This window comes from Girardinichthys multiradiatus, chromosome 18, assembly GCF_021462225.1.
Source record: "Girardinichthys multiradiatus isolate DD_20200921_A chromosome 18, DD_fGirMul_XY1, whole genome shotgun sequence".
Classification (NCBI taxonomy): domain Eukaryota; kingdom Metazoa; phylum Chordata; class Actinopteri; order Cyprinodontiformes; family Goodeidae; genus Girardinichthys; species Girardinichthys multiradiatus.
In genome coordinates this window covers 8,195,370-8,218,835 of record NC_061810.1, presented here as the reverse complement: position 1 = coordinate 8,218,835, position 23,466 = coordinate 8,195,370, and the positions used below count along the sequence as shown (strand labels likewise).

Below are 23,466 nucleotides of genomic sequence, written 5' to 3'. Positions count from 1 at the left end.
TTGCATGTCTCCACTCAGAGTGAATTTATCACAGAGTTCATTTTATTATGGTAAAGACAATAAAAACACTTTTTTGATCTAGTTAAACAGAGCTTTACGCTTCCACATATATCCCCCTTTTAATTAGGTTTTCAATCTAATTAACAGCTGAGAGAGATCTTATATTCATATTGTAAATATCCTGTGAGTATAAGTGATGTTTATGAGTGAATAAAAGGAAAAATGTGAACGATTATGAAAGGTAGTGAAATTACTTTGTGTACAAAATTAAATAAGCAACTCTAAATGATTGTTCTTGTTTAGGTCTGAAATTTCGGGTTCAACTAATTAAGTAAGATCCTATTTAGAGCTCCTATGCGCACATTATTTTAACTGTGTTAGACTATGCTAAACTAAACCTATTCACTAATTAGACCAAATCCGGCTACTCTGTAGCTCTTCCCAAAAGTCTCCTTCAGGAACACGTCTCATCAATTCACCCATGAAAAACATCCATATCTGTCAAACTCACAAACGTACGTACTGATGAAGGGGACCTTCAGGTCGGCTTAGGGCACACCAGCTGAAAAACCCACCCATCCTAAAAGGCGGGGAAAAACGTCTGGAGGCCTCAGAGAGATCCCATTCTCGGCCAATCTGAACGAGAGATCTCTGTTTTGAATCTAATATGTGTCATTACCACCTATTTAAAGGACCATTAATGCCAATCAGGTCCTGCTTTGTCCTTCCTATTACCAAAACCTTTGTAACGGAGAACATTGGTCATGTCAAACCTCTAGAGCTGAATATCACAACTTGCAAGTATAAATGGATTAACATGATTCAGAACATTCCTTCAGCAAATCTAACTACATAGAACATTGAAATTATAACATAGGATGACATAGAATAACATGGCAACACATCCATTAAGTCCTTTGCTGTGTCCTCATGTGGACTCCGTACTCCGAGCAATTCCACATCTCTTAGGTCAGTCTTTTGCAACTTTATTGTTCTGCCATCACATTAGTCCTGATTCAGGGTCCCCAAGCGCTGTCCATATGTCTCTGAGTCCACGTACAACGTAAGAGGGGTCCCCGAAACACCAGAGTCTTTGGATGGCAGTTTCCCGATGTTTTGTCCCTGGGCATACAGAAAACACTGACCAGTATTTTTCCAAACCACATCCTTATAGTCCTTTTTCTCACATCAACATCATCCTCCACATATATCCCTCACAATACTAATGACTCTTGTCAAAACAGTTATAACATGTTTACATAAGGTTAAAATGATTATCATAGCTTCGGGGTGAACTCAAGCCAAAATAACAACCAACAAGGCCCATTCTTCATGAATACTCCTTACCTTACCAAAGGAACCTCAAAAAGAAATACAAGATGCTTACCTACCTAATTTAACATAACCAGGAGAAAACTGTTAAACAGAAATGGCAGTTCAACCCTTACTTAAACATGAAAACACATAATATTGACCTTCACAAGTAATATGCTTTTGACAGAAATTGTTTATATGACTTTGTTACGGATAAATGACATCAGCTTTTTGTGATGCTCGAACGTCCTCATTGTCCATCTTATCAGAGTCCCTTTGGACACGGGCAGTCCCACCGGATTTCCGGCCATTATGGCTCCAAGTTCCAAAGCACATATGGATAATTGAAAACAAAATACATCAGTGGACATAACAACTTCCAATACAAAACATAATATCTTCCATCCTAGCAGAGTTTGCATAAAACAATATATGGTCTGCAACATTATTACATGTCTGTATGGTAGGTGTTGGACGTATATTATATGTAAATATTGTAACAAGAAGAAAAGATAGGAAATAACAAAAAAAAAAACAACATTTTTATTAAAACAATCATAAGTCCATCAGGTCAAGGCTGCTATACGTATTAGATCCTCTGATGTTTCCCATCATCAGTCATCCATCGGTACACTGTTCCCAACTAATACAGTTCAATTCAATTCAATTCAATTCAAAGATACTTTATTGATCCCCGAGGGGAAATTAGAATTCCAGTACAACCCATCCAAACATACATCATGACACAAGACAAGGGGGGACGGGTCACAGAGGCTTTGCTGCCCACTCACAGGCGCTGCCCTTGCTAGATGAGAAAAGAGGCCACATTAGGTAAGTAGAGGAAAAAAATCATATTTCACACTTTATCCTTAGCAGGATACAGTTTGAGATTGCAAAAAACATCAGCACAAAGAAGCAACAAGTTGACGAAACAGCATCATGCCGGGAACGGTGAAGGTGGTGTGAGGGGGTGCATATGTTTATCTTGAGCATGTGTGTGTGTGCAAGTGATTGTGTGCAAGTAAGTCCATGAAGCACTGTCACAGAGGCCATTGTCCTTGATGGTACGTTGGAATGTTCATCAACCGGCCACAAAGTTCTGAGCAGGTCCACAGGTGTCCTCAGGGAAGGGAGGGGGCAGAGGGAGCAGAGCGTCATGTTTACATAACTTCCAGGAGAAGTTGAATATAGCCAGCCATCAAGGCCGTGCAGGGGAGCCAGATTCAGAAAAACACTAATTATTTGGGTTAGGCTGACTCTTAATTTTCCGTCAGCCTTGAGAGTCTCGCTGGTGCTTCTCAAAGGCGCATCCAAACAGCCAAATTCCTGGTCTTTCTGCCAGATCCGAGCGAACAACTTTCTCCAAGATTTATCCCATTTCACCCCTGAGTCCAGGAACCGCAACCTGCCTGCGATCCTAAGGATCACATCCAGTCTGCGATTCAGCTCATGTAACATCTCAGTCTGAGTGCTGATCGCCCTGAAGATCCCATCACACGTGCCAGGCAGCCTTACAATAGCCAGAACAGCTGCTGACATTCTCCGAATTTCTCGATATGCCAGGTAACCGCTGACTCCAAAAAGCAGAAATCCTGATATCAAACATCCAATTATATACACATCTTCCGCATCCTCGACTGACATTATCGACAGACACACAATCCTCCACTTCTGCCACGAGTCCATTGTGTATCCAGAGAAAACGTCCAGTCCGGACAAGTTGGGCTCTCCTTCACCCTGTCTTCTCCTCTAGAAAATTTGATCAATTGTATTGAGAGACCAGCTGACCAAATCCATAACTAAGAATTTGGAAGATTTGCAAAACGAGGCTCCAAAGACAAGACACAGAGCTGAAGCAGGGCAGATATGGGAGGGGGTGGGAGACAGAGAAAAAGCGTCCTCCTCCACCGAGAGCAGAAAGAAAGACGGTTAGCAAGGTTAATCCTGTCTTTACTGCTAACGCTCCCCAGTTGCCAAATATTTCCTCCAGACTCTTCCATGACCAGCTGTCCTGCCCGCATTCTCCTTCATTTCTTCTTTTAAGTTGCGGAGTCTAACCATTATGAAACTGAAAGTACCTCTTGGGGCTGTGTTCATGGGGATGTATGTGCAACATTGATTGCCAAACATGTGACAAACACCCCCCTTATCTGCTAAAATCCAATCTAAAGCTTGCCTGTTTTGCAATGCCATTCTACTTTTCTCATGCAATTGGTCACCTAAAGCCATAAACCCTTCAACTGTAAACTGAATCATTCTTTGTTGATTATAATAAACATAGTTTATCCACTCAACATTTTTGTTAACGGTGATCCAAGGTAAAATTGATTCAAATCCAGCTGTGACTTCATGTTGCGCTTTGAACTGCCTGCAATAACAAGCTCATTAATCATTCCTCTCGCCAATAACTTTTTTCTAATATAATCGGTTCTTCCAGACAGACAGCTTGCATGTCTCCACTCAGAGTGAATTTATCACAGATTTCATTTTATTATGGTAAAGACAATAATAACACTTTTTTGATCTAGTTAAACAGAGCTTTTCGCTTCCACAACATCTCCCGATAGATGTGTCCTGACCCTGTCGTCTCCTGATGGTGACTCATCCGCCTGTCAGACCAGCTACAAGTTGCACACTCAGACACACAATCAGGATTTTCTCTGCACACACTCTCTGCACACACTCCCTAAACACTTCGACTCAACCTTCCCTCCTCCTCTCTCCCTCGGACTGTTTACAGCTCCATCATAACAACTCGCTGATATTTGACATAACACCATTAACTAAGACATACACACCATGGTAATATTGTAGATGAATTAAGAGAACAGGAAGGTGATGCTGAATGTAAAAGTCCAAACACATGCAGGGGTTAGCACTGCACACATGGTGCCTTCATGACGGAAACATGACATTATTTGGACTCTATGTAAACGTAACTGATTTAAAAGAATCACGCTAATCTCGGTGACCTAGATTAAAAATATAAATCAGTACAGTGCACGGAGGGGAAAATCTAATTAATTACTCCAATTATTTAATGACAAAGCTGACTGATTTATTTCAGAGCAGCAGAAGTAACTGGGCATGGTACATATGTAAACTAATTTTGAAGCATATTAAATGAGTTTGCTGTCTCATGGAGAACAGCATTAGTGTAAAACAAAAAAGCGTCTGCTTTTACTGTTATATTTGTATAACAGTACTTCATATTATATTATATTATATTATATTATATTATATTATATTATATTATATTATATTATATTATATTATATTTAGGGCAGGGACTTAATTACAGGCAAAAACCTTTTTAGTTAATTTTGATAAATTTACTATAGAAGAATATAACGAGTTAATTAATACACAAAAACATTGATGCACACACTCCAGCCCAGTAGGTGGCGGTAATGCTCCAAAGCTTGTTTGTCAATCACAAGAAAGATGTGGAGGATGTATTGAGTAAAGCAGCAGCTACAGTATCACCTTAAGACAAAACATCTCTCCTAGACATGGAAATTGACTGAGCTTTTACTGTAACTAATTATGTGTGCTCTTTTTCAGACTCTAACCTTGAAAACTGGCTCAGAGTTTATCTGTTCTTTCTTTCTAGGTGAAACGACTAAAGGAGCTACATCCATTAACATTTACTTTTCCTTCCCATATAAAGTACTCCTTGATCAGTGCTTCTGTGTTCTTTTTGTGTCTTTGCTCTGTTCTCTCAAACCCCCAGTCGGTTGTGGCAGATGGCCACTCATACTGAGCCTGGTTCTGCTGGAGGTTTCTTCCTGTTAAAAGGGAGTTTTTCCTCTCTGCTGTCGCTACATGCATGCTCAGTATGAGGGATGGCTGCAAAGTCAACGCCGGTCCACTGTCTCTACGTGCTCATCCGGGAGGAGTGCTGCAAGTCACTGACTGGATGCAATCTGCTGGGTTTCCTTAGATAGAAAAACTTTTTATCCAATTTGAATAAAAAGCTAACTCCGACTGCACTGTTCAATTGTTAGGATTAATAGGAATGTATGTACCTGTCTGTTGTGAAGTGTCTTGAGACAACATGTGTTGTGAATTGGCGCTATATAAATAAAACTGAATTGAATTGAATTGAACATGTTGCTGTGAGCAAAGACACCAGAGTTAACATTAGCTACAACACTTCTGGTACAGCCTCAGAAGCAAAATAAGTAAAGCTTCATCTGATGTGACTGCTTAAGTTCACGTATGCGTCTGTCTAATGTTTCAGTTGGCAACCAAAATGTCACATGAATGAATATTGTTATTGTTACAATTTTAAAATTAGCCATCTGACAAAATACATAATTATTTAAATTTTGTTATTGCCTCCCACTACTAATTTATATACTATATTTTGCATATTGTTATATTTTTGATTTATATGCACTGAATTATTCGATTATACTGTTGTGCAGTATACTCCTAATATGTTCTGTTATGTTTGCTTGCAGTTTCCTGACATGCAGATAGGCTCTCAGAAAACACCAGGAAAGGTTCAAATGAATTTTATTGACTGTATTGAAAAAAGGTTCTCTAGTTTCCAGCTACTAGGTTCTTAAAAGGTTTGGAAGAAGCCTGCTAAGATAGGAGAAAGAAAATGTGCGCTAATTGTAGCATATTGCTCAATCATTAAGGTAAGTGGTCTATCTGGTACGCAGATTAGTACAGTTACAAGGGAAGGTTCTAATGGTACTGGGTAGTTGAAGAACTGTGGGGTATATACAGGGGTTGGACAATGAAACTGAAACACCTGGTTTTAGACCACAATAATTTATTAGTATGGTGTAGGGTCTCCTTTTGCGGCCAATACAGTGTCAATTCGTCTTGGGAATGACATATACAAGTCCTGCACAGTGGTCAGAGGGATTTTAAGCCATTCTTCTACGTGATACTGGTGGAGGAAAACGTTTCCTGACTCGCTCCTTCTTGGTGGTATGCTGACATTACCCTGGATACCGTGGCTCTTGATACATCACAAAGACTTGCTGTCTTGGCCACAGATGCGCCAGCAAGACGTGCACCAACAATTTGTCCTCTTTTGAACTCTGGTATGTCACCCATAATGTTGTGTGCATTTCAATATTTTGAGTAAAACTGTGCTCTTACCCTGCTAATTGAACCTTCACACTCTGCTCTTACTGGTGCAATGTGCAATCAATGAAGACTGGCTACCAGGCTGGTCCAATTTAGCCATGAAACCTCCCACACTAAAATGACAGGTGTTTCAGTTTCATTGTCCACCCCCTGTATATAGGTACTGTGCAGTAGGTTGAGAATTGGCAGATATTGGGAGAGCAGAAAGGTAGGTGTTGGTGAAGGTTTACCTGGTTGGAGGTGCTGATGGAGAACGGTCATGCAAACAGGTGAATGTGGTAGCTTTAATACAGGAGCATCTTATGTTGCTGTCATGTGGTACTTCTTGAGATGAGCATGAGAGGATTTTCAGCGTGATGCTCTTCAGGAAGACACAAAGCCACATATTTACCAACATTCCAGGCATATTTCACATAGAAGTTGAATGATAGCACACCTCTACTGGCCAGAGTAAATAACCATGGGCGTGTATGCTAATATCAATGAAATGCGAATGTGAGAATGGTTTAAAGCTGCACAAAACAGCTTTCATATTAGCTGCTATGACATTATTGACATTAGATATATTTTTGGGATGGTAGAATTCTGGCTTAGACCAGTGATGATTCTGTTTATCTATTACAAATAAGATATTATCTGCTCCTAATCTTCTACTAGAACTTCAACTCACAAATGTATTAAGTTCCTAAGTGTTTAGTAAGTCTCCCTGTCGCATGTTAGTTTCTAAATGTGTTTAGTCACTGCTGTCTTTAATATTACTATTGCTATTTCCACTATGAAATTACTGATATATTTGTTCTTCTGTCGGAATCACTCTATAAAAATAAGAGTACATATCAGTTGATACTGAGACACCCAAAGTGTTTTGGAGCAACATAGATCATGTTTTACTGTTTTTGCAGTTAAAGGTTTCTAATTACTGTTTCTAAATAATCTCACAAGCTCCGAGATGCCCTGATGTGTCAGTTCATAGAGTGCTGAGCACCAGCAGTGAAAAAGGTTTTAGTCCGGTGTTTCTAAATGTTGGGATATTGTTTTAGAACCCATCCCTAAATTAAACCCCTCCACAACTTTCTATCCCCTATGTTTCTTGATTTTTATGATGCTGTTTGTTCTCTAATGTTCTCCAGCAAACCTACGAAGCCTTGATAGAAATGCTGGATTTATACTGAGGTGAAATTACACACAGGTCGATTGTGGTTACTAATTACTTCTGAAGGCTATTGGCTGCGCTGAATTTTATATGAGGGCATCAGAGTAAATGGGGCTGAATTCTATTACATGTCACAGTTTGCTGATTTCTTTCTGTAAAAAAGTTTGAAATTCCTTTAAGTATGTGCCTCTTTCTGTTTGTCTTCCATGTGAAATCCTAATAAAATGCATTAAAGTTACTGGATATAACTTTACAAAATGTTGAAAGGTTTTAGGGATAGGGATATTTTGCCTGGAACTCCAGGGCCCAAGTAACAGAGCAGGCAAAGTAGCCAATGTTGGGTAAAAACAGGGCACGAGTTATAAGATGAAGTAGAGCACTGGCAGTGGACTTCACACAAATGCCCGTCTTCCATGGACTCTACTTTGGCTGGCTTTGGCTAAAATGTGACATGAACAGAATGCTGCTCGCTGATTGGCCATGAGCGTGGTCAGCCATATGTCAGTGGCATAAGAAAGTGTTTGCTAAGGTAGGGTAAAGAATGACAAGTCACAGATTTTACCACACACTGCAGTGCTGGGAAAAAAAAAAAAAAACTCAAGAACGACTACTATTCCCCTTGATCCACTGGCTCTTGGTCCCAATACACATGCATTATTCAGAATGGGAGCACTTCAAAGGTAACTAGGAAGATGTGACAGGTCTTGACGTTTCAAAAAATCTTCTTAATTTCCTCACCTTTAGACCCACATACTGTAACATGTAATTCAATAAACCAGCATACATGGCAACATAAGAAACAGATTGATAGCAGCTAAAATATTTCAGAATTAGGTTTTCCTTACAGTACCATGTGGAGGAGAGCATAGCATAGAATAAAGCTGGGGTTGAGATTAAGTATTGTGAAAATTTTATCTAGTTTTAAAGTAAATTAAGGTAGAGAAAAAAATAATTTAATTACTGGACTGATGGTAAGAAGATATGCTTCTTTTGATGAATAAGATCATACTGACAATAAAGAAAATTATTACTCTAATACATTGCAAAATAAGCCAATACTCCCCAGTTCTGGGAAGGCTCAACTGTGTACAAAGACACAGATGGGGACTCTGGAAAGATTCAGAAGCAGAGGACAGCTGAAGTCTAAGTTTGACAGATGCCCTGGCTCTTTGGGGAGCAGAATTAAATGGTTGACATTTTTTGGACGGAGGACATTTACACCCTTTTACTGTCTCAGACACCCGCTCTTTCCTTTGCACACATGCTCTCCTTTGCAGAGCAAGCTGTCTGACAGAACATAAACACGTATTAGCTGTGTCATCTCTCATCGAAGCTTAACGCCACAGCGTTGGGTGTTAACAGGCTGCAAGCCATACTAATGCACTGTGACTGGTATAGTTAAAAGTGGGACCTTTTAGGGCACATATGGTTATATACATGTAGACACGTGCAGAATGTGGAAAACACGCTTTATCTCAAATAAAGAAGCTAAATCATATGCTTTGTTTATGGAGGACTGTAGAATTTGTATTTGCCACCATGCATGCAAAAGTATTTACACCCTAAAACTTATTTGCATTTTATCACTTTACAACTGTAAACTTCAATAATTTTATAGGGATTTTATGTGACAGACCAACACAAATGTAGATCATTTGATAAGAGGATGGAAAATACTATGTGATTTTCCAATTTGCTTTACAAACAAAATCTGAAAACTGTGGTGTGTTATTTATTTACCCTTGAATGAAGACCAAGGAGCACAGCAGACAAGTCAGGTAGAAAGCTGTGAAGACGTCCTAAGCAGGGTTAGGTTTTAAACTCTGTTTAATCCATCATCTGAAAATGGCACAACTGCCATACAGGAGAATCTGTCAACAACTATTAGTCCTGAACTCCACTGTTGTAATTATGAATATGAATATATTATTCAATATTTAATATTAATACTTTAATATTTTATTAAATCATATTTCAGTCTGTTAAGGGCTGTCCTGTGAATACCAGCCTGATAAGGTGGTGGTATTAGGACAAAACTGAAAGGGATGAGCCAAGCTCTGACATTATTGAACAGCAAAACTCTGCACACACATGGAATAAATTCACACAATTTATTAAAATACAAGAATTTATTAACAAAAATAAGTCAACTCAAGTCAAACATATTTCAATCAACAAACTATTTACTATTCTAAAACAGTCCAACTAAACTACCAAGCAGAATGAAAGAATAAGGAAGACTAATGGGCTATGTACAATATAAACAAGGTAATCAAAGATGGTTGAAAACCATGGGAAAGAGTGATGCAATATTACCATGGAATGTTATTAATGTTTGAGAACCAAGGATTATCTAAAAAAATTTGGATTGAAGTTAAGTTAGTCTTGCAGCTAACTTAGGCAATAATCAGCATACCTTTAGACAACCATTCACAATGCAAGATCAGATAAATTATTATTTTATAAAATTTATATTTTAAAGAATGATCTGCTGAATAAAACCAACCTTCTGGATGACCAATTCTCAACGATGTCTCATTAGCTGCCTTTATTTATTAAAATAATATTTAAAGAAATATTTTGAATAAGATCAAAATCTTTGAGAAATGGGCTTAATTTTGTTACTTAGTTATCAAGTTTAGTAAAATAATATTTAGGGAAATATTATTTTACTAGATGGAAATCTAACAACCTTTTTTGGGTAAATGATCTTTAGGAGGCAAGCACGTTTTCTTAGCTGTTAGCAGTTAAAGCTAACAAAAGAAGCTTATAGCTTATCATCAGAATCAAACATATACCTTTAAAATACCACTAATAAAAGGGGTAAAATGCATAAGCGTGGACGGCGCATTATGGACGATCTTCTGTGTTTAAAATCACCCTTTAAATAAAGTTTGTCTTAACTTAAAAAAACAAAAAAAACACAAACACAGAACACACAAACTGAGCACATGTGCTGAGCAGATATTCTGTTAGCACTAAGATGGCTGAGTTTTCAACATAAACAAAACCAAACGTCATAAACGAAAAATTTTTAGATTATTTCATTCTAAAGTACTTCTCTCTGCCCAAAGCACAACCTCTTACGTGAACCGTGCTGAGGAAAAGTTGTCTGGAGCGACGAAGTTGAAAAAAGAATCCAAAGTGAACAAAGGGTTAACTTGCAGCTAACCTCCGTAGCTGTGGGGTGGGGCGGCTCGTTCTGTCAGCCGGCCAAACTGCACGTTATGGTGTAACCACGGTGATGTGGTCCCGTTGTCCTTCCTTCAGACCGGGAAAACTGCTCCACTCGGCGTTGTAGAGACAGGGTCTTTGCTGGGAACTCTCTGGAACTGTTTGCTTCTGTAGACCTCAGAGAGAAAGGTCAAGCCATGCTTGTACCTTAATTACCCCGTTCATGAATGAATACCGGATACACAAACAGCAATTCATTTCTACTTAACTTGGTGCATATGATCACGTGATCGTATGACACTCTTGGATCCAGTTTGAAGAGTTATGTCTGTTTGCCAGCAAAGAGACATAAGCGCGCTGTGTTCCTCTGTCCAGTTCTGCTGGGGACCTGCATGGAAGAGGTCAGTTTGTTGCAAAAGCGGGGTTTTAAAAGACTTCAGACTGGGGCAGAGAGTTGCATTTTATCAGTACAATGAACAACCAGAGCTCCAATGGATCGGTTTAGATCAAAGCTCATTCACTTGTTAGAATGGACCAGTCAAAGGCCAGACTTAAATCCGATTGAAAACTTCCAGTCCAACTAAGTCTGAAGACATGCTCTGAAAGACTTGGAGCTGTAAAAGGCGGTAAATAATTAGTCTTATGCTATCATATAAGATCTCAAAAAATTTAATCAAAGTTTGTTGAAAAAGTTCCAAGAGTGTCAGTATTTAAACAATGCATTGTAAGAGATTTCATAAGTTTTTGTACACCTTTACACCCCCCACATGCACACACAAAGAGAGAGAGAGACCTTCTGCACCCAATTTATCTTTCGCTCAGATGGTTAAGTCCCTTAGTAACAATGTGACACAGGATCATGGGTTTATGGACTTGTATCTGTTCAGGCAGGATCAAAAGCCTTATTAGTGTGAAAGGGCAGCAGTAAGGTGAGAGATGGTGTGAGTGTTCCGTTATGTTCGTACACCCAGGGTACCTCAGCCTGGCTGAGTCATGATGAAATATGTTATTCATGGAGTCCAAAAGCTGCCTCTTCAATGTTTTCTTGCATCAGAAACTGATATGATTTCTTCTCTTTTTCTGTCTTCACATCTCTGAGTACTGTTTCAGATTTTAGGTTGACACTCAGCTCTAACTCACCCTCTTTCTCTGTGTTTAGCTAAGCTTGTTGAACGTCTCCTCCTCTTATCCAGTCTCTGCTGTAATCTCACAGCTTCTTTCGCTATCGATTAGACTTTTTCAATTTGTCTCTCCCTTTGTCCCACACTGATTCAGTGGCCAGATTCTGCAATCCCAGTCGCTGTATTTACAGTTAAGACATCTCGTCCTGTATCATTCCTTTACCTTATTTGATATCATTCCAACATCCCAGCCCATCTGCTCGTTTGCTCCAGTCTATGTGATTATTGGGGCAATTTTGATTAATTTGTGATGTGGGCACCACTAACCAAGCTGCTTTGTCCCAATAAGTTTCTGAACTTATGTAAGACTAAGACAAGAGGGCCAATGATTATCTGAAAGTTTATTTTGTGCTAGAATAGATTTTCTGTCCCCAATCTATGTTGTCTGCACACAAATACTTTCTGGGCTATTTATTTACCCTAAATTCTGGGTTCATCCTGCTAGGACAAAGGTTGGCCAAGTTTAAACCAAATATTGGTTCAAAAACTTTGAGAGACATTAGCTGGAACTTCATCAGTCTTCAAGGGCTACCATTTTGAATTATGCAATAAATGTTTATCAGACTTAACTGAACCCAATGGCATCAACTATTACTGCATTATAATGCTTTTCCTGTCTGTCTACAGTATTGACCTAATTGTCTCTTTTTATGGATGGGTTTTCATGAAGCGGAAATGTTTTGCAATAAATCAATAACAGATAATTCCGTCACAGAGATTAAGCATTAGAATTTGTTAAGTCAATCCAAACCTCATGGAAAGGTGTAACAAACAAACAAATGACTTTTACCAACAGACTTGTGTTTACTTGCCCTTGGACCAAATGAAAACGAAAGTAGATGAGAGCATATGATGCTGTAATGAAATCACATCTAATCAGTTCCCAAAAATCCAAAGTTTTAATAATTAAAGCCGGCACGGCATCCCCCAAGGGAACAACACCCTCACACACGAATGCAGCTGCAACACATATGCTCTTTCAAACTTAAAATCTATAGATCTACAGTCCAGGGGATTGGTAATTGTTTTGATTTGTAAAATACTGCATTTTGACTTTATCCCCCTAAAAAGGACTTTAATGAGAGCGTTAATGCAACAGCCTCCACACGTCTGAAAGCGGAAGTCTGTGTCATAGTGTTACGTATGGCTCTGACCCACATGCAGAATCATGCTCAAGGGAAACGGGTACAAGTTTGAAAAAGGTTTATTTAAGGAGAATGGATCGGTATGGTGTGCAGGAACAACTGTAAGGAAAAACGACAGGTAAGTGGCAAAGTAAACGAAACCGGAACTTAAATGTGAAATGTCTCTTTCCTAGGAGGGAGTAGGCAATCCGCCAGGAGGAGAGGGACTCAGACAGGAGAAGAAGTGAATATGGAGACAATGGTAAGTCCGATGATTTCTTAGTTTCTTGGGTTAGAGCTTGGAGTGCAGGCGATGAGTCAGCGGAGAGGTGGAGGGTGGACAGGTTAGGCTGAATGGTCTCTGGAGAATCCGGGTCTGGAAGCAGCCAGCCGGGGAAGTTCCAGAGTTCGGCGTCGGGTAGGTGTTTGTGGAAGATCCTTCCTGGGGAGATCCTAGGAGCGAGGCTAGTGTGAAACGAAGCCACTGGGGCCAGCCTGGGTAACCTCCAGGTAGTCGCCGGTATAATCCTTGGAAGGTCCTTGAAAACGTAGTTAGTGTTTGAACGAAGCCACTGGCGCCAGCCTGGGTAACCTCCAGGTAGTCTCTGGTTCAGTTCACTAAGAAGAACAAAGAACAAGTTAAACGTTGTCAAAAGCAAAGTACACATAAATTTAATTAATACGAGGCTGGCTGAGTAGCTACCACAGAGGCTAATACTCGAACGACGAGATGCTGGCTGCTTCCTGCTTAAGTACTCCAGGACTCAATCACCGAGATGGAAAACACCTGTCTCCACCACTGCTGAGCACTAGCGCCTACTAGGAGTCAAAAAACAAAGACCAAAACATACAACAGAAACTCCAGCCCCGACAGTCTGCACTAATTTATTTCAATAAAAATGCTGTTAACAACTGCATGAGTTGCTGGGTTTAAATGTTGTGGGTGCAAGCAAACATACTATTTTATATTTTAAACATTAACTGTAGAAGGGTTTAAACTGGGAGATGACTGAAACAAATTCCTGGAAATATTCATTAAGAAGTGCATAGTACCCTTCCACTACAAAACTCCACTTATATCTCAGGTTCCATACAATCATTCCTACCAGGCCCGTTCTATCTGATTTTGGGGTATAAAAAATTCCTTTTAGTTTAGTAAGTCATTTTTGTTTCCTATGATGAGCTCTGCCACCTGCTGACATATATAGATAAATGCTTTTACCTTAAATTCACAGAAATAGCTATCTATTCTGTTTTGGTGCAGTCCATCTTGATGTGTCCAATGTATGTTAAAGGCATTATTTGACACTCGATGTGCATTGCTCTTTGTAGATCTTTTTTCACACTAGGTTTCATAATTGCTTCTAGAGGCATATAATAGAATATAATAGAATAGAACAGAATAACTCATTATTTGTCCCTCAGTGGGTATGTTTTCTATGGACAGCAGCACAAGGGATAGGCAAATACAGGGATTGGACAATGAAACTGAAACACCTGTCATTTTAGTGTGGGAGGTTTCATGGCTAAATTGGACCAGCCTGGTAGCCAGTCTTCATTGATTGCACATTGCACCAGTAAGAGCAGAATGTGAAGGTTCAATTAGCAGGGTAAGAGCACGGTTTTGCTCAAACTATTGAAATGCACACAACATTATGGGTGACATACCAGAGTTCAAAAGAGGACAAATTGTTGGTGCACGTCTTGCTGGCGCATCTGTGACCAAGACAGCAAGTCTTTGTGATGTATCAAGAGCCACGGTATCCAGGGTAATGTCAGCATACCACCAAGAAGGACGAACCACATCCAACAAAATTAACTGTGAATGCAAGAGGAAGCCTCCTCCTTGAACCGTCACCTTAACGTGGTGGAGGGGTTTGAGTGCTCAAATGATCCTAGAGGCTATGTTGTCTGGGGCCTAAATGCCCCTGGTAGGGTCTCCCATGGCAAACAGGCTCTAGGTGATGGGTCAGACAAAAAATGGTTCAAGAACCCCTCATGAAGAACAAAATATCGAGGCACGTGACGTCGCCCGGTACGGCGGAGCCGGGGACCCACCCTGGAGCCAGGCCTGGGGTCGGGACTCGTTGGAGAGTGCCTGGTGGCTGGGTTGCTTCTCGCGGGACCCGGCCGGGCCAAGCCCGAACGAGAGACGCGAGGCCATCCCCCAGTGGGCCCACCACCTGCAGGGGGAACCGTGAGGGACCGGTGCAAAGAGGATTGGGTGACGGACGAAGGTGGCGGACGAAGGTGGAGACCTCAGCGGCCCGATCCCCGGATGCTTAGGCTGGCTCTAGGGACGTGGAATGTCACCTCGCTGGGGGGGAAGGAGCCTGAGCTTGTGCGGGAGGTCGAGAGATATCGACTAGAAATAGTCGGGCTCGCCTCCACGCACAGCGTGGGCTCTGGAACCCATCTCCTTGAGAGGGGTTGGACTCTCTTCTACTCTGGAGTGGCCCACGGGGAGAGGCGGCGGGCTGGTGTGGGTTTGCTTGTTGCCCCCCAGCTCAGCCGTCTCGTGTTGGGGTTTACCCCAGTGGATGAGAGGGTCGTATCCCTGCGCCTTCGGGTTGGGGAGAGGTCTCTGACTCATTTCAGCCTACGGGCCGAGTGGTAGTGCAGAGTAACCGGCCTTCTTGGCGTCCCTGTCGGGGGTGCTGGATAGTGCCCCTCCCGGGGACTCCATTATTCTGCTGGGGGACTTCAACGCCCACGTGGGGAACGACAGTGACACCTGGAGAGGCGTGATCGGGAGGAATGGCCTCCCTGATCTGAATCCGAGTGGTGTTTTGTTATTGGACTTCTGTGCTAGTCACGGATTGTCCATAACGAACACCATGTTCAAACATAAGGGTGTCCATCAGTGCACTTGGCACCAGGACACCCTAGGCAGGAGGTCGATGATCGACTTTGTTGTCGTATCATCAGACCTTCGGCCGCTTGTTTTGGACACTCGGGTGAAGAGAGGGGCTGAGCTGTCCACTGATCATCACCTGGTGGTGAGTTGGATCCGCTGGAGGAGGAGAAAGCCAGACAGACTTGGCAGGCCCAAGCGCATAGTGAGGGTCTGCTGGGAATGCCTGGCGGAGCCCTCGGCCAGGGATGTATTCAACTCCCACCTCCGGGAGAGCTTCGACCAGATCCCGGGGGATGTTGGAGACATAGAGTCCGAGTGGACCATGTTCTCCGCATCTATTGTCGATGCTGCTGCCCATAGCTGCGGCCGTAAGGACTGCGGTGCCTGTCGTGGCGGCAATCCCAGAACCCGCTGGTGGACACCGGCAGTAAGGGATGCTGTTAAGCTGAAGAAGGAGTCCTATCGGCTGTGGTTGGCTTGTGGGACTCCTGAGGCGGCTGATGGGTACCGTGAGGCCAAGCGTGCTGCGGCCCGGGCTGTGGCAGAGGCAAAAACTCGGGCCTGGGAAGAGTTCGGTGAGGCCATGGAGAAGGACTACCGGTTGGCCTCGAAGCGATTCTGGCAAACCGTCCGGCGCCTCAGGAGTGGGAAGCAGTGCTTTGCCAACACTGTTTATAGTGGGGGCAGGAGACTGCTAACCTCGACTGAGGACATTATCGGGCGGTGGAAGGAGTACTTCGAGGATCTCCTCAATCCTGCCATCACGCATTCCGTGGTGGAAACAGAGGCTGGGGACTCGGGGTTGGACTCTTTCATCACCCAGGCTGAAGTCACCGAGGTGGTTAAAAAGCTCCGCGGTGGCAAGGCTTCGGGGGTGGATGAGATCCGCCCTGAGTACCTCAAGTCTCTGGATGTTGTAGGGCTGTCATGGTTGACACGCCTCTTCAACATTGCGTGGCGGTCGGGGACAGTGCCTCTGGACTGGCAGACTGGGGTGGTGGTCCCCCTTTATAAGAAGGGGGACCGGAGGGTGTGTTCCAACTACAGGGGGATCACACTCCTCAGCCTCCCTGGTAAGGCCTACGCCAGGGTATTGGAGAGGAGAGTACGACCAATAGTCGAACCTCGGCTTCAGGAGGAACAGTGTGGTTTTCGTCCCAGCCGTGGAACACTGGACCAGCTCCATACCCTCTACAGGGTGCTCGAGGGTTCATGGGAGTTTGCCCAACCGGTTCACATGTGTTTTGTGGACCTGGAGAAGGCATTCGACTGTGTCCCTAGTGATGCCCTGTGGGGGGTGCTCCAGGAGTATGGAATCGGGGGCCCTTTATTAGGGGCCATCCAGTCCCTGTACGAGCGGAGCAGGAGTTTGGTCCGCATTGCCGGCACTAAGTCGGACCTGTTCCCAGTGCATGTTGGACTCCGGCAGGGCTGCCCTTTGTCGCCGGTCCTGTTCATTACTTTTATGGACAGGATTTCTAGACGCAGCCAAGGGCCGGAGGGGGTCTGGTTTGGGGACCAGTGGATTTCGTCTCTTCTTTTTGCAGATGACGTGGTCCTGCTGGCCCCCTCTAGCCAAGACCTACAGCATGCGCTGTGAGCATGCGCTGTGGTGGTTCGCAGCTGAGTGTGAAGCGGCTGGGATGAGGATCAGCTCCTCCAAGTCCGAGGCCATGGTACTCGACCGGAAAAGGGTGGGTTGTCCTCTTCAGGTTGGAGGGGGGTTCCTGCCTCAAGTGGAGGAGTTTAAGTATCTCGGGGTCTTGTTCACGAGTGAGGGAAGAATGGAGCGGGAGATTGACAGACGGATCGGTGTGGCTGCCACAGTAATGGGGGCGCTGTGCCGGTCCATTGTGGTGAAGAGAGAGCTGAGCCGAAAAGCAAAGCTCTCAATTTACTGGTCGGTCTACGTTCCTACCCTCACCTATGGCCATGAACTTTGGGTCATGACCAAAAGAACGAGATCACGGATACAAGCGGCTGAAATGAGCTTCCTCCGTAGGGTGGCCGGGCACTCCCTTAGAGATAGGGTGAGGATTTCGGCCATCCAGGAGGGGCTCGGAGTAGAGCCGCTGCTCCTCCACATCGAGAGGAGCCAGTTGAGGTGGCTCGGGCATCTATACCGGATGCCTCCTGGACGCCTTCCTCGGGAGGTGTTCCAGGCACGTCCCACCGGGAGGAGGCCCAGGGGACGGCCCAGGACACGCTGGAGGGACTATGTCTCTCGGCTGGCCTGGGAACGCCTTGGGCTCCCCCTGGAGAAACTGGAGGAGGTGTCTGGAGAGAGGGACGTCTGGGCGTCTCTGCTGAGTCTGCTGCCCCCGCGACCCGGTCCTGGATAAGCGGAAGACGACGAACGAACGAACGCAAGAGGAAGCTGTCTGAAAGGGATGTTCGGGTGCTAACCCGGATTGTATCCAAAAAACATAAAACCACAGCTGCCCAAATCACGGCCGAATTAAATGTGCACCTCAACCCTCCTATTTCCACCAGAACTGTCCATCGGGAGCTCCACAGGGTCAATATACACGGCCGGGCTGCTATAGCCAAACCTTTAGTCACTCATGTCAATGCCAAACATCGGTTTCAATGGTGCAAGGAGCACAAATCTTGGGCTGTGGACAATGTGAAACATGTATTGTTCTCTGATGAGTCCACCTTTACTGTTTTCCCCACATCCGGGAGAGTTACGGTGTGGAGAAGCCCCAAAGAAGCGTACCACCCAGACTGTTGCATGCCCAGAGTGAAGCATGGGCGTGGATCAGTGATGGTTTGGGCTGCCGTATCATGGCATTCCCTTGGCCCAATACTTGTGCTAGATGGGCGCGTCACTGCCAAGGACTACCGAACCACCGAACCATTCTTGAGGACCATGCGCATCCTATGGTTCAAACATTGTATCCTGAAGGCGGTGCCGTGTATCAGGATGACAATGCACCAATACACACAGGAAGACTGGTGAAAGATTGGTTTGATGAACATTAAAGTGAAGTTGAACATCTCCCATGGCCTGCACAGTCACCAGATCTAAATATTATTGAGCCACTTTGGGGTGTTTTGGAGGAGCGAGTCAGGAAATGTTTTCCTCCACCAGTATCACATAGTGATCTGGCCACTATCCTGCAAGAAGAATGGCTTAGAATCCCTCTGACCACTGTGCAGGACTTGTATATGTCATTCCCAAGACGAATTGACGCTGTATTGGCCGCAAAAGGAGGCCCTGTCTGTCCGTCCGTCCGTCCGTCCATCCGTCCGTCTCTTTTTCTACAGCCATGGGTAGAACATTGTTTTCTCTATCTCCTGCAGGTTCTCTGCTTTCCTTTTTATCTCTGTCCACTCCTTCTTTGCCTTCAGCCTCTGTTCTTCTCTTCATGGCAATTCCTTCCCTTTCTCTTCCCCCTCATTCCCACATTGTCAGCCTTCATCATGCATCTCCGCCTGCCTTCACCTCTCTGATGCCTTGCTGCAAATCTACCCCCCTCAGCCCCATCCTCAGCTAGTATTGATTGAGTCCTCACAGCTTCATTAGGATTCTCCCACTCACCTTGTTGGATGCATCCCCAGGGCGGTTATCCGGCATGGGCTCTTGAGAGAGGCGCGGGGGCGTTACATGTCAACTCTTCCCATATTTCACTTTTAGAAGACTTACTTGCCTTATCTTCTTATTCCAGGCTGCTGAATCTGTGCTTCAAGGGTGTTTCCAGCAGCCTTACCCTACCCCCAAACCCTTCCCCATGTTTGGGGTTTACTGTCATGAATATGTGTCACTGCCAATCAGGAGTTGATGACTCAATTTGGAAGTCTGTATCTGGGGTGATTTGCATTCAGCCAGCTTCAACAAAGTTCTAGCTCAGATACTTTTTCCTCACTTCTCCTTTCCTCCAAAAATCCTTATGCCCTCTGTTTTAAATGAAAAACGTGGCAGTAAAAGAAAATCTGGAGAATTTAGCAGAGAACTTCCCAAAATATTGCAGGGAACGGTTGGGAAAAGAGATCAGAATGCATCCCATCAGTATGGAAAAAACAAAAACAAAAAACTCTCTCAAGAGTCAAAGCACCTGTCACTCAAATGTGACCATCTGTTTTGACATGATGCAAATATTGGCCAACTGTCACACTGGAATGACTAAATTACATGGCAACTGTTCAACTTTCAAGATGCAGCACGGAGAGTAATGTGATTGTTCTGGTGCCATTAAAAGTGATGTATATGTATATTCTGTAGATCAAGATGAATTACTGTCCAATGGTTCAGACCAAAATAAAACTGCTAACACAGTTCAACTATGATATGCTCATTTTACATCAATCCTACTTCTCACACTTTTGTGGTTTTAACGCTTTCTGGGATTTCATTGAATGCATACTGTAATGCAAAGGTTTCACTGTGTTGACAGTGTTGATCTGATCCTTGATCAGTCTGACCACTGGATAATCGGTTTGGGGGAAAAAGGACTGATACAAGATTACAAAACCTTCAGCTGATTCTTTCTACAGTATCCTGTACATTTAGATGTAAAAGAAAAAGCGTTCAAAGAAAGCACTGAAAGTACCGAGACTGTTTTTGTAAAGGCTACAAGTCCCACAATGATGTTTAGACACTTTCAGAGCACTTAACATCTGAAAGGACACCAACATTCACTATGTTTTGAAGCTAGATCCAAATATGAATCTCTGTTGCAGTTGTTTGTGCACAATCCGTCATTTTCCTCCTTGTATATTGGTTCTGAGCTTTTACAGGCTTTTGGCTAAAAGTTTCCAGAAAGTGATTTGTCTTGAGCTTACCTAAATATGTCAGTAGAAGGCAAGGAGACATAAAGCAGAAGCATAAAAAGGGGCAGTCAGTCATGAAGGAGTCAGTTTTAGAAAGAGTCGGAGATCACCATGGCCAGGGGCTACACACACACTAATAACCCCCACATACTGTAATGCACATACATTCAGTACTTCAGTACTATCACACAAGTGTGAAACACAACTACATAATTAAATTTATGTCCAGACAGAGGCTGTGGAAAGACAACAGTGAGTTTGCATATTCCATTAGTCACATTCATTCCTCAAGTTCAGGGGCTGGCTTAGAATGTTCTGCAGACCAAGTTTCAGAGATGTGTCTGATATGGAGAACTGAATGTTTTCACAGGGCAGCTGCTGTATTCCTTCATGTCCAAACCACAGGATGATTTGAGGTCGTGCAGACACCTCAAACTTAGATTAAAAATACACACCCCCCCACTCAAGTTGATTTTCACATTGTGAATGGGATACAGTAGATGCTAACCTCGTGTAGCTACGCAAGCCAAAAAACTTTTGTTGTGAACACTGATCACCCAGTGCAGGGGGAAGAAAAAACACATCTCAAGCTTAGATTGAAAATACAACCCCCTCCACCTACTCAAGTCAATTTTCACATGGGATACAGTGATTGTCTGGCTAAACTCGTGTATCTATGCTAGCCAAAAAACTGTTGTTGTGACCACCGATCACCCAGCTCAGGGGGAAGAAAAAAAAACACAACCTCAAGCTTAGATTAAAAATAGAAACACAAACCTCACTCAAGTCGATTTTAATATTTGATTGGTCAGGTTTGTGTGATTTGTCCGCTTCACTACATGATTTATTTACAGTATGATGCATCATAATAGTTTTTTAAAAAGTTATCAAACTCACCCCATGAGAAACTGAAAGGTATTCTGGCAGACTTCGATGCCTCCTATGGAATAGGTTGTCCTGGCGTGTTTTCTTTTCCTTGGTGTCTTCTTGGTGGATGTGGTCATTGCTGAAGTTTCTAGCGTACGCCGGTTTGTTTCAAGATGTCCGAGTGTTCTCATGTCCTGCCACTCCCTTTCTGCTGCTAAAGAATCCATCCGTATGTTGTACATGAGCTCTGGAGAAAGTTTGCGGCTACAGGAATGTGTCCCAAGTGAAGAGTTCTCCTTTCTTCTTCCATAACATTTACTGTCAAAGTTACGTATCTTCTCCATTTCACTGTCTCTGTTTTCCTCAAATGTTGTGATAGCAATAGCTTCTGATATCTTACGTTCTAGCTCCTCAGGTGCCAGTCCAAAGCTTTCTTCGTCATTCTTGTCTTGGGTTGAAAACAGCTGCAAACTAGGAAACTTCTCCAAAGTAATGCAATCACTATCATCTTCCGCTTCATCTTCTGATTCAGAATCTGAAGAGAGTCCGGCGGCGACAGTACTTCTGAACATGTACTTCCACAGCGAAGCGCTGTAAAAGCTGCGATTCAGTTCGTTTGCAACACATTGAGCTTGGTCCATCGTGAAGAAATACATTATTTTTCATAAGAGATGTTAAGTAGCCACGAGGTTTCTTGAAGCACGCTGGTAATTGGTCGACAAGCAGAACAAAAGCCAACGTGGAGCCAAACGGTTTTTCCTCATTTTCTTCCTTTGTGTTCTGCCGACTTGTTCCTGGTTTTGCCGTGGTGCGTCACATTTAAGTTAAGTAGCAGTCGGGACAATGTACAAAAACACATTTACCCTACCCTTCCACCCCCCTGTTGTTTGTGCAGATATCCTAGTTGGTTTTTACCAAGTGTCGTATAGCTTAAAAATATTTTATTTGCTCGTCTGTACACAGGATGTAGGAGATAAAGCAGCACCCACAGTGTGAAAAAAGATTTGAGGGACTAAAGGCCAGGTTGTATTTCAATTCAATTCAATTCAGTTTATTTATATAGCGCCAATGCACAACACATGTCGTCTCAAGGCACTTCACAAAAGTCAGGTACATACATTCCAATTAATCCTAATCATTGAACAGTGCAGTCAGATTCAGTTATTTATTCAAATTGGATAAAAAGTTTTTCTGTCTAAGGAAACCCAGCAGATTGCATCCAGTCAGTGACTTGCAGCATTCACTCCTTCCGGATGAGCATGTAGAGACAGTCGACAGTCACTGGCGTTGACTTTGCAGCAATCCCTCATACTGAGCATACATGTAGCAACAGTGGAGAGGAAAAACTCCCTTTTAACAGGAAGAAACCTCCAGCAGAACCAGGTTCAGTGTGAGCGGCCATCTGCCACGACAGACTATTTACCTTGTAAAACAATAAATCCTCAGAAATGATTTGACTCAGCAATAATTGAAACCACCATGTTTGTTCATTTATATTGGCAGCTTTTAAAAAACCAAAAGACAAAATATGACATCTTCAGGTGAACTTGCTGCAAATCTTGGGCATCAAATATTCTGATGTCTTCAATGTTTTCTACGTGGAATAATCTTTAAAATTCCACACCAGCAAAACAGTTCACTATCGACATTCTGAAACTGTGCATTGCATATTTTTATTCCTAGATTAGAAATATGAAAACATCATGTCTTGCCGCACCAGTTACTGACATATACGTCTAAATTTAAAGTGCTGTTTAATGTAAAGTTCCCTTCGCTGCTGGCCTCATCAGCCTTTTGCTGTGGGGAATGTAGTGGAGTTGGGAGGGCTGGTTCAGTTCTCCAGCAGACACCCTGTTTATTTAGCCTGACATTATTTTGGTGCTCTTCGAATCAGAGACCCAGCCGACCTGCCTA

General features: G+C 43.1%; 1 protein-coding gene across 1 annotated transcript; it reads right to left on the bottom strand.

The window, feature by feature from the left end:
- Positions 1–6,585: 6,585 nt before the first annotated feature.
- On the bottom strand, positions 6,586–22,306 carry LOC124884361. The gene is made up of 2 exons (XM_047392256.1): positions 21,583–22,306; positions 6,586–6,784 (listed from the first exon to the last, which is right to left on the bottom strand). Exons 1-2 carry the CDS (start codon positions 22,206–22,208, stop codon positions 6,772–6,774), a joined length of 639 nt encoding a protein of 212 aa, XP_047248212.1. The 5' UTR covers positions 22,209–22,306; the 3' UTR covers positions 6,586–6,771.
- Positions 22,307–23,466: the final 1,160 nt, after the last annotated feature.

Coding starts and splice junctions, on each gene's coding strand:
- LOC124884361 (XM_047392256.1), bottom strand. CDS start 22,208: ATGTATTTCTTCACGATGGACCAAGCTCAATGTGTTGCAAACGAACTG.